This window comes from Nicotiana tomentosiformis, chromosome 10, assembly GCF_000390325.3.
Source record: "Nicotiana tomentosiformis chromosome 10, ASM39032v3, whole genome shotgun sequence".
Classification (NCBI taxonomy): Eukaryota; Viridiplantae; Streptophyta; class Magnoliopsida; order Solanales; family Solanaceae; genus Nicotiana; species Nicotiana tomentosiformis.
The window spans coordinates 421,656-434,258 of record NC_090821.1 but is presented as its reverse complement, the minus strand read 5'-3'; the positions used below and the strand labels follow the sequence as shown (position 1 = coordinate 434,258).

At 35.4% G+C, this 12,603-nt stretch overlaps 1 protein-coding gene across 1 annotated transcript; it reads right to left on the bottom strand.

Moving 5' to 3' along the window:
- Positions 1-6,082: 6,082 nt before the first annotated feature.
- Positions 6,083-8,354, bottom strand: LOC104093719 (peroxidase 22.3-like). The gene is made up of 3 exons (XM_009599513.4): positions 8,104-8,354; positions 7,416-7,610; positions 6,083-6,724 (listed from the first exon to the last, which is right to left on the bottom strand). Exons 1-3 carry the CDS (start codon positions 8,314-8,316, stop codon positions 6,173-6,175), a joined length of 960 nt encoding a protein of 319 aa, XP_009597808.1. The 5' UTR covers positions 8,317-8,354; the 3' UTR covers positions 6,083-6,172.
- Positions 8,355-12,603: the final 4,249 nt, after the last annotated feature.

The window sequence follows — 12,603 nt, the reverse complement described above, 5'->3', positions numbered from 1 at the left end:
GATTCTTTTATAGATTTAGGTTCTTCTATTTTTGTTTGTACATCAGCTAGTGAGGTATGAGTTATAAGAAGAGACTTAGCTTTGAATCTAGTAACCATTTTATGGCTTTGAGCAGTGATTTCATGTTCAGCTTGGACCATATTTTCTGTTGGAGGTGCTTCATCTTGGATATTGAAGAAGTGTGACAAGTCCACTTCTAGCTGCAATCCTCTTGGATCTGTCACTGTGAACTGCATAGGTGTTTCATCCTAGTGGGAGGCCTCTGAGTGCAATTTTTCAGTGTCTGAGTTTTGCATGTCTGCAAAAGGCTCAGCAACACTGTTTGTAACCTCCACAACCTCATCCTGATCAGACTCAACAACATCACTGTGATCAACAGTTAGAGTAGTATTACCATCATCTTGATCATTTGAAACATCAGCTGCAACAATATCATGATCAACTCCCAACACAACACTTTGATCATTTGAAACATCAGTTGCAACAACATCATGATCAACTCCCAACACTTCCCCTGCAGTAGTAGGGTCTGATGAGCCAGACTTAACTTGTGATTGTGAGAAAAATTCAATAAATATGGCCATATGAGTAGAATCATTTGTTGCATTGTCAGTCTTCTTTTTCTGCACATAGGGAAGTGTTGGTTCATCAAAGACAACATGTCTTGGTACAAAGACCTTCCTTATGGTTGGATGATAGCACATATAGCCTTTATGCAAACTGGTGTAACCAATGAACACACATGGATATGACTTAGGTGAGAGCTTGTATTTTTCTTTTAAGCAAGGGAAACACTTGCACCCAAACACTTTCAAACTATTATAATCAGGATGTGAACCATGTAATTTCTGAAATCGTGTTTTCTTTTTAAGCACAGATGATGGAAATCTATTTACCAGAAATAATGATGTGAGAAATGCTTCAGTCCATAAATATAAAGGTAACCTAGCATGCAGTAATAGTGTTAATCCAGTTTCCACTACTTGTCTATGTTTCCTTTCTACAATACCATTTTGCTTAGGAGTATGAGGACGTGAAATATGTCTTACAATACAACAAATTTCTAAGTACTTAACAAATTCAGAACTTAAAAATTCACCACCTACATCACATTGAAAGATCTTGATACTCTTTGAATACTGTTTCACAACCATTTTGTGGAATTTAACAAATATTTCAAAGAAGTCAGATTTTATTTTTAAAGGATACAACCAAGTATATCTACTATAATCATCAACAAATATAACATAGTATTTCATATGTTGGGAGGATTTAGCAGGATTAGGACCCCATAAGTCACAGTGAATTTTCAGTAGAAGCTCATTCTCAACTTTATTTCTCAGCTTGAATGGTAGTTTACAATATTTTTCCATTTGACAACTAACACAAACTTAGGAGTTTTATTCCAACATGTGACACTGATATACTAATTATTAGTAAGTGCTTCTAAGGGCCTAGAATTTGGATGCCCAAGTCTGGCATACCAAATATCACTAGAGCTTCTCCTTGTCTGTGTTGCACTCAATGCAAGCAGGTTGTCTACCTTCAAGGCATATATCTCTCCTCTTTTAGCACCCTTGGCCATCAGTTTTCCTTCCCTCTTCTCATTTACAACAAAAGATGATCCATCACACTCAATGGAGCAACAATTATCTCTAGTAATCTTACTTACAGATAGGGATGGCAAAATTAACCCAAACCTATTTGATCTGCCCAACCCACCCATGTTTTAATGGGTTTGGGCTAGAATGATTTTGAAAATGGATTGTTTTGGGCTAGCCCAAGTTAACCCATCAAAAATCATCAGCCTAAATGGACCTATGATGATGCCAAACCTTGACCCATGGGAATGTTCAATGTTAGAGTTCTACCTTGACCCATGTGCTGAAATATATTTTCTAATTTTTTCATGTTTGGCTGGTTTAAATATTTGAAAAATATTTTCTTAATGAATTCGTTTTTTCTCCAATTGGAAGGAAATATTTCTAAAACTTTTTTTCAACCTTCGAAAACTAACTGTTGTTGAAAAATAATCACCAAACATGAAACAAATCTGAAAATAAAGAAGAAATACATTATCACAATAGAAAAAATTACAAATAAAATTTATATCGATAAATAAGGGACGGATACAGAGCTATTTTTTAGGTATCATAATAAAATAAAATAAAATACTTATTTTATTAAAATAAAAGAAAATATTTTTTCTACAACATGAAAAGAAAGTACTCTTTTTGTTGAAATAAAAGAAAATATTTTTTCTACAACATGAAAAGAAAGTACTTATTTTGTGGGAAAAAAATATTTTCTACATAATGAAAAGAAAGTACTTTTTCTGTTTTAAAAAAATACCTTTTCTACAACGTGAAAAGAAAGTACTCATTTTGTGAAAAAGAAAATATTTTTTCTACATCATTAAAAAAAGTACTTATTTTATTGAAATAAAAAAAATACTTTTTCAACATCATAAAAACTAAAATATTCATTTTGTTGAAATTATTAGGCAGAATACTTTACCGACAACATTAAAAGAAAATACTTTTTCTACAACAGGAAAAGAAAGTACTTATTTTGTGAAAAAATACTTTTTCTACATCACAAAAAGAAAGTATTCTTTTTGTGAAAAGGAAAATACCTTTTCTACAACATGAAAAGAAAGTACGCATTTTGTGAAAAGGAAAAGACTTTTTCTATATCATGAAAAAAAAAGTTCTTATTTTATCGAAATGAAAGAAAAATACTTTTCTACTTCATAAAAAGAAAATATTCATTTTGTTGACACAAAAAAAAATGCTCTATCTACTACATTAAAATAAAGTACTCTAAATGATATTTCTATTTAGGTGTGGGATGGGTGTTCGAGGGTAGGGTGGGGTTTGGGATGGGTGGGAAGTTGTAATTTTACTACTTTTTAATTATTCTAATCTTTGTTAGTATTACAAGATGAAGAACTATCAAATAAAATTCTAAATCCATATTGAGAAAAAACAATCATTCGGCATGAATTGCCATTTATTCCAAAAAAGATAATTTTTTTGTATGCTAATTATTTTAAAGTTGAGAATATTTCAAAGATTTGGTCAATTGGGACGGGTTGGGTTACAACCTATTGTTTAGCCCGTCTTGACCCAGCCCATCTTAACCCAAGTGAACTTTGGGCAGAGTTGGATAATGACCCATTTAATGAGTCAACCCATCTTAACCATCCCAAACAGCCCATTTATCACCCTTACTTACATATAACAAATTCTTTTTGAGCTTAGGAACTACTAGAACTTCACTCATCCTTAAACCAGAAACTGTTCCTTTTCTAACATGTGTGATATCCAGCTCTTGTCCATTTTTCACTACAATTTTATCATTTTCACTGTAAGGTTTAAGGTTGGATAAGTTACCTGTATTGTTGGTCACGTGAGTATTTGCTCCAGAATCCATATAGTGAGCTTTGTCTCCACTACTGTGACTGTTCACATTGAGTGTAGCAAGAGCCTGTGGCAAATCTTCAGGTGTTTGATAGGAGAATGTAAAAGCACTTTATTGCAGTATGATTGTTCCTGCCACATATCTGGCAGACTGATGATCCTGTGGTTTCCTGTCCCTTAGTAGTATTTTCAGATCCTTGAGTGTTTTGATTGTTGTTCTATCTAGCAGGCCTGAAGCCTCTACCTCTTGAGTTGTAGTTCATGTTACCTCTTCTGTTTGAGAAGTTTCATCTACCTCTGTTTTTGTATGTCCATTGTGTTGCAAATTCCATATTGTGATTCACTTAATGTGAATCATCTCCTTCATCCTCTCTGCGATAAAAGCCTCTTAGGGAAGTGACCAACTTGCTCAGAGTTAGATAAGGTGCTTTGGCAAGCATCACAATCCTAAAGGTTTTGTATTTAGGACTCAAATCTCTAGCAAAGTTAATGACCTTGCTATCATCATCTACAGGATTATGTATGGCAGCCAGGCCATCACAAATGCCTTTTAATTCTCCCAGATACTCATTGATCGTTCTACTGCCAAGCTTGATAGTTTAAAGTTGTTGCTTCAACTGGAATTCCTTGTCCTCTGTCGCCTGCAGATAGGTTTCTTCCAGGCATTCCCACATCTGTTTAGCAGTCGTGCATCCCACAATGAGATAGATGTTCTCTTCTGACATTGTCCTAGATATCAAACTCCTTAACAACACATCTTTTTTAACTTAGTTATCAGCAGTATCAGCCTTTTTATCACTGGCTTTGTCAACTCCTTTGCCACTGTCCTTATCATTGCTCTCACTGGTGCCCTCTACGTTTATAATTTCTGGCTTTCCTAATAAGATAATTCAACCTCATTATTTGGATAAGTTGCATCATTTGTGTTCTCCATATAAGATAGTTAGAGGGCTTTAATTTCATAGGACATGAAGCAATAAGATGATGAAGAGAGTTTGTTGAAAAGGTGTTGGAAGCTATATGAACAGAGTTGGTATTGTGTATTGGTAGCAGGATTGGCTTCAAAGAAGTTCTGATACCATGTGAAATTATGGTATAGAGACAATGTCAAGAAGGCAGTATATTGATGTATTTGCAGTTACACGAGTCCTATGTATTTATGCAGGATATTGATCCTATATTTTGACTATACAACATAGAGTTCTAGGATGACTAATACAAAAAGTTCTAATTCTAGTAAACTAAGGGTGTGTTTGGTATGAAGGAAATGTTTTCCATGGAAAATATTTTCATGGAAAATGAGTGATTTTATCACTTATTTTCCCTTATTTGGTTGCTGAATGAAAAACTTTTTCCGGAAAATATTTTCGAGTAGAAATATTTTTTAGAAAAATAATTTTTTATGTTGCTCTCCTCACTCCTCCCCCCTCCCCCAAATACCCAATATTTTCATGACTCTATTTTCTTCAAGAATTTAATTATTCTTCTAAAACTTCACACAAACCCAAATGAACTAATGTGTTGCTTTACCTTTTTACGCAAAAATAACGTTAAAATTTGTCTTCCATAACTAAAAAATACTCTTTTTTGGTTGAAAAAGAAAGTACTATTTCTACAACATGAAAATAAAGTACTCATTTTGTTAAAATGAAAGAAAATATTTTTTCTACATCATAAAAAGAAAATACTCATTTTGTTGAAATGAAAGAAAATATTTTTTCTAAATCATGAAAAAGAAAATATTCTTTTCGTTAAAATAAAAGAAAATACTTTTTACTATATCATTTTGTTGAAATGAAAGAAAATATTTTTTCTACATCATGAAAAGAAAGTACTTTTTTTTTTAGGAAAAAAAAAACTTTTTTTATATCATGAAAAGAAATTAAAATACTCATTTGTTGAAATAAAAAAAAAATATTCTATCTATAACATGAAAAGAAAGTACTATTAATAATATTTCTATTTAGGGTGGGAGTGGGGGAGTTGGAGTGGGGTGGGGTATGGTGTGGGAGTGGGGGATTTAGGGTGGAGGTGGGGTGGTAGTGAGGGTGGGGCGAGGGTGGGGCAGAGTTAGGTGGGCGGAGGTAGGTAGGTGGGGCAGTGGGGTGGGGAATGGGAGGAAGGTTGGAAATGAGTTCATGAGGAAAATATTTTTCAAAACATTTAAACCAACCAAACATCAGAAAATTGAAAAATATTTTCCGCAAAATATTTTCCTTCATACCAAACACACCCTAAGACTGTGGGGTGAGGGTGGGGTGAGATTGGGGTGGGTGGAGTTGGGGTGGGGTAGGGGCACGTTGTGAGGGTGGGGAATGGGAAAAGGTTGGAAATGAGTTCATGAGAAAAATATTTTCCAAAATATTTAAACCAACCAAACATGAGAAAATTAAAAAATATTTTCCTTCATACCAAACACACCCTATGACTAAGTGATCGCATAGTTATCAGGTTTGTTAGCCTGATCATTATCTTCAACACTCAATAGCTTTTTCAGTAGAAGTTTATGTATTTACGCATTTGGCATGTTAATTTTCTAGTATGCATTTGTCTTACAGCCTTGTACCGAATCCTTATCCATTTTGCTCTTTGAGGTGATTCAACTAGGGTTTGAGAAGGTATAAATTGTAACTAATTATATGGAAGAGAGGCTCTTCAAATGAGTAAATAAAGATCACGATTACACTTGAAAATAATCAAATTCTTGAAATACATTATTCACCAGCATCATTAATTACTACTCCCTCTAATTAGTTCACCTTCCTGCAGTTTACGCGAATTTGACCTTGATTCCCTATCAATGGCTTAATATTTCCCATTTTAATCATAGACTCAGCGAAATCTTTAGCAAAAGTCCCAAGGTTGGTACTATATATTTGAACGAGATTATCAGTTTTTCCACCACTAAACAGTGCTTGATCAGAGTGCAGAAGCCCTTTGTTGCACAACAAGTTACGAAAATACTCCGAGTCAAAAAGAGCTGGTGTTGGATCAAGGGAAGCAAAGTTGGAATCACCTCCACTACGTGGACAATCGGCTTGGCGTTGACTTGCAAAAGTGGAATCAATGTTGTTAGTCTCGTTATATATGCGATCTCTGAAGGTGAAACATTGTGCAAACCCTAGTGTATGGCCACCGGAGAGCGCGACGAGATCTTTTTCATCCAAGCCTTGGTTCTTGAAGTTGTTGATAAGTGCAGGTAAGTCCAAGAATGGAGGTGGGATGTCGTTGTTTGCCATGGTTCTATTTGCTGTGGTGGAGTCCCTTCTTCCCAGTTGCACTTCCCATGTTGGTCCACCTAACTGTTTATCATGAAATTGAAAACCATCTACTATTTAAGTAGCTAATTTAGCTGTTAAGGTTTCATTAGTAGAGCATACTATTAAGCATTTATCTATCAGAATTAGCGTTTTAAGACTTGTTGACAATTGTAGGACACCCTCGGTTTCAACTTATTTGGCATTATGTCTTTTAAATTTTAAAATTGTTAATTATTGTGACTTCTAATCTTTTTTACGTAGTTTCTTAATATATAACAAAAAAATCAAAGAAACTTAAAGATTTCTATGTCCAAATTAAAAAAATAAGGACAGCCCGGTGCACAAAGCATCTCGCATTCATGCAGGGTCCGGAGACGGGCTGCACCCCAAGGGGGTGTAATATAGGCAGCCTACCCTGATGTAAGCACCAGTGACTGATTCCACGACTTGAACACGTGACCTATAAGTCACATGCACGGAGACAATTTTACTGTTGCTCCAAGGTTTCCCTTTATCTATATCAAAATTCAGAGTCAAAATTAAGAAGTTTGACTCTCGTAAATCGAATACGCCACATAAATTGGGTCAAAGTACTAGGAGTATAATTAACTTGAACAAGTATAGTATTTAAGTCTAACATTTATCATGGAAAATGCCATAGTAAAGGAAAAAAAGTTGACGAGAGGGAAAAGTGAACTAGAGCTGTTATAGAACAGGAGGGAGTGATACGCACTGCAACTACAGAGTCACGAGCTGCAACTGCCACAATGTCCGCACAAGATACAATAGGATGTCCGCAAGCTTTATCAACCTCCGACTTGATTTGGTCAATCACTTCAAATCCTCTAATAGAATTGTTATTAGCTCTAGCAGTCTTTTCACTGTCAATAGTCTCCGTTTGATCAAGAAGAATTGAAGCATCACATCCCTTCATTTACAAGAAACTTTAGTAACATATCAAGCAACCTAAAGAAAGAAGTCCACTCTCTATATACATAGAAAAAAGCCGGTTTAATTAATAAAACCAGGGTCAGCAAAAGACTATACATATATAGAAGAGACACTATGTAAATATGATCTTCAATCCTCTCTTTCCATATCACAAAATACTTAAATAATGCTTCTCGAGATTCAAACTAAGTGAACTTTGACCTATATTTTATAATATTTTTTTCATCATATTGACATGCATTAGAAGAATTGCAAGTTATAATACTTTTTGTATAGTTTTTAAATATCTAAATTTTAATTTTAAAATATTGAGTTGATCTAACCCAATTTATCTTCAAAGATTTGGCAAACTAACTCTCGAGAAGTAAAAAGTGTCACATAAATTGGGACATAAAAGTAGTTTAATTAAGAACCTATTTTTTTAAAGTTGGACGAATTGACGCAAGCGTGAAAAGAGAGAAGGATCTCACTTGAACGAAACAATCATGAAAATGTAGACGTAGGAGAGAGGCGCCCATTCGCCTCTCTTGCTTGACTGCATCTTCAACAACCCGTTTTATGGTTGGCAAAGCTTCGGGACAAACAAAATCGTAGAAATAAGCTGAAAGATAATTCGAAAATGCCATGCTTGACAGAGAAAACATGACTAAAACATGAAGAAAAATAAAGCTATTCTTAGTCATTTCTATTGCTATAGTTTATGAAGTTACTAGTACACTTCTATGTGACAAAGAGAGTAAAATGTGACTGTATTTATAGGTAGGAGAAATGTTGACTATGGCAACACGACAATTGTTCTAGGTTTAACAACTCTCACTATAATAAGCACAGGACATTGACTATCTCTAACAAGTAGTCTTTTTTAATACTCCGTCCGTTCATTTTTACTTGCAGGTATACTAAAAATAGATTTTTATTTTTACTTGTCACTTTTCGCATATCAAGAGAAGATAAATTTTTTTTCCCTGTTATACCCAAGTATTTATTACTCATTTCAAATTGTTTTCTCAAATCCAATAAAATATGCATCAATTCATATGGGTATCATGGTAAATTTTGCACTTCATTTCTTATTTCTTAAGGGGGGTAAAAAGTCAAAATGTGCCAAGTAAAAGTGAACGGAGGGAGTACTATGGACCTCAGAATCAATCCATGCTCGAAATTTTGGTAATTCACAAATTATTGCTACCTCCTCTTTGTAGCACTATTTATTATTTGGAGAGTCAAATGAGTTTTCGTTAATCGTAATTTTTTCATATGTGTTTTAAATATTTTGAATTGTTAGATATTGCGACTATAGTATTTTTTATATAACTTTTAAATATATGAATTTTATTTTAAAAACTTTGAAAATCTATGTCCGAATTTGCACAGAAATTAAATATTTTGATCCTTGTATTGTAATGATGTCACATAAAGTGGGGATAACGGGGGTACTATTTGGTTTTCGTCTTGAGTGTGTGTGTGTATTAGTTGGGACTTTGTTATCAACATAGGTAGTTATCGGGATTATTTTAGAAGAAAAAACAAAATTTACCCCTCTACTGACTTTTATTTTAAGAGCTTTATTACTTGTTGATACTGTAATGATGGAACTAATGATTAAGATAGAGCCGACAAAGAATTAAAAATCGAAAAATAATATAACCATTTTTTCCAACGATATGACCAAAAGGTTTACTTTATAAGAGTGGTTTCATTCGTATGATATTCTATGAGGGAGGGGTAATCATGGATAATATTGTAACTAACAACTTCAAATTGACAACCCAAAAAAAAAGACTAATAATTGGTAAAAATATATACAGAAAAAGAACAACTAAACGTGGACTATATATAGAGAAAACACGTATCCTCTGAGTATTTATACTAAAATGTCAACGCTAAGAACATGCAAATAAAATAATTTTAAGGAGGGTTAGCGATTGGTTAAGGGTTAGCGATTGGTTAAGATGATGGTGAAGGTCTGAATAATTAGTTCCTCGAGTAATAGAGTGATTTCTTGCCACAGTTCTAAAAAAAGAATTCCTTTCTCAAGAGAAAGAAAGCGACAAAAACTAGCTAGAAATCAAGCGAAGGGAAACCCCAACAACATCTACCATAACATACGAAATATCGTTAGAAATTATAAGTGCATGCATGTAATTCAAAGTGACACTCTTGACTGAAGGCCAAATTGACTAAATCATCCGGTACCGAATTAGTATTCGTCTAGATACGAGCAATACCGACCACTTAGCTCCTAGTCAAGTGTTGTTGGTCGCACCCTAAAGGTGTGATGTAGATCAGAGGCGAATTTAGGATTTTTAGAATGTGTATGCACCACTAAATTAATAAAAGGAGAAAAAGAAGTATTAAGTGAGAATTGATCTATGTTCCTTTGGGTAAATAACTCAGTATTCAACCAAGTGCATCATTGAGCCTTTGTGGAGCATGGGTATTAACTGTAACGACTCGGCCAGTCGTTTTAAGTATTTTAGCCCCGATCCCCTATTTATTGCTTCCTCTATGTTATATTGTGGTTACCCGACTTGCCGAGGGTGTTTGGTTTTGGTTTCGGGTAAGTTTCAGAGTGAAATAGGACAGATAGTCCCTAACTTCTAGGTTTAAGTTTAAAGAGTTGACCGTACTTTGACTTCTGTGTAGACGATCCCGGAATGGAGTTTTGACGGTTTCAATAGCTCCTTATGGTGATTATAGACTTAGGAGCGTGTCCGAATGTTGGTTTGGTGGTCCACAAGTCTCTTCGATGTGAACTGGCAAAAGTAAGAAAGTTGAAGGTTTGGAAGGTTGAAAAGTTTGATCGGGAGTTGACTTTATTGATATCGGGGTCGGATTTCGATTCCGAAAGTTGGAATAGGTCTGTCATGTCATTTATGACTTGTGTGCAAAATTTGAAGTGAATCAGAGTTATTTTGGTATGAACCAGCATTAATTTTAAAATTCGGAAGTTCATAAGTTCATTAGGCTTGATGTCACGACACCAATTTCCCTCCGTAGGATGTTGTGACGGCACCTAGTCTCTAAGACTAGGTAAGCCTAACAAACATATGGAATAACTCGAATGATAATTTAAATCTCAAAAATATCAACAACTAAATGAAATAAAATATGTAACTCAACATGTACATCTCCCAAAACCCGATAAAAATATAAGTCATAAGCTCTAGATACAGTACTGAACACTCCTATACATCGCTGTTTATAAAGATGTAAAGAAATAAGAAAAGAGTAGGGTAAAAGGGGACTCCGAGGCCTGCGGACGCGGGCAGGTATACCTTGAAGTCTCCAAAGCAAGCAACTCAACATGCTAATACCGAGACTGATAGGATATACCAAGATCTGCACAAAACATGTGCAGAAGCGTAGTATGAGTACACCACAACGGTACCCAGTAAGTGACAAGCCTAACTTCAGTAGAATAGTGACGAGGTCAGGTCGAGGTACAACTGGAGATAATAAGAATCAAGACAGAAAATATAATGATATCCTGAAATAATAGTGAAGGGAAACAATAAAGAAATTATATAAAGTAACAACACGGAAATCAAGGAAGCTAATAAAATCACGAAAGGAAAACAAGGATTTTACATGTTAAGGAAACAACACCCAAACAATACAACAAATAGAGAAGATCAACATGGGCAATCCTGAGGTACCACCTCGTAGTCTCAAATCATAAAAATAAATCATAATCTTTTCTTATATCACCGCAGGAGCCTTTACATTTAGTTGTGAAAATTATTTTTTCCGAAATAGCACCTCGCATTTTAGCCCACCTTATCACACCACATGGCTTCTAGTAGTTCTCCTGCTAGCCACGCGTATCAAGCCCACCTTATCTCACCGCATGCGTTTTAATACCCAGACTTTGTACCACCGCATGCGTATCAATAATCACAACGGCACGGCAAAAACCTCTTGCAAATAGTAACAATCACACGGCAAAAACCTCGTGCAAACAATAACAACAGCGTGGCAGAAACCTTGTGCACACAACCAAACGATCACCTCAACAATAACACAGAAGCCAAAATGTACCAACTAAATAAAATGACACTTCACAACTTACACCTTGCCTCAATAGAAACCACGGCCCTTGCAACTCAACACCAAACTCAACAACAAGATATTTCAAGGATAGCAAAATTCAAATAAGAAATTTTCACAGTTAAATAATGAAAACAGAATTAAGAAAGCAAGTAATTCAACTATGGCCAAGGCCTGAACATCCAAGGCTAATGGCCTCTGTGCTACCGATAGATATGCTAATCTACCCAAACTCTCCGCCTTGCGACTAAAGGCATCAACCACCTCATTGGCCTTCCCGGGATGATATAGAATGGTGATATCACAGTCCTTAAGCAACTCTAACCATCTTCGCTACCCCAAGTTAAGATCCTTCTATTTGAACAGATGTTGTACACTTTGGTGGTCGGTGCAGACCTCACAAGGGACACCGTACAAATAGTGCCGCCAGATCTTCAAGGCATGAATAATAGCTTCTAACTCGAGGTCATGGACGGGATAGTTCTTCTCATGCACCTTCAGCTATCTAGACATGTAGGCAATCACCCTACCGTCCTGCATTAACACCGCACCGAGACCAATATGCGATGCATCACAGTACACATTATATGACCCCGAACTCGAAGGCAACACCAACACTGGGGCTGTGTCAAAGCAGTCTTGAGCTTATGAAAGATCTCCTCACACTCCTCAGTCCACCTGAACGGAGCACTCTTCTAGGTTAATCTGGTCTTAGAAAACTCTGCATTGCTTCAATCTTCTTCGAATACACCTTGATCCCCTCACTCAACACTACATGACCCAAAAATGCCACAGAATCTAGCCAGAATTTGCACTTTGAAAATTTTGCATATAATGTTTTTTTCTCTCAAGGTCTGAAGCATAGTCCTCAGGTGCTGCTCATGATCCTCCCAGCTCCAGGAGTACACCAGAATGTCGTC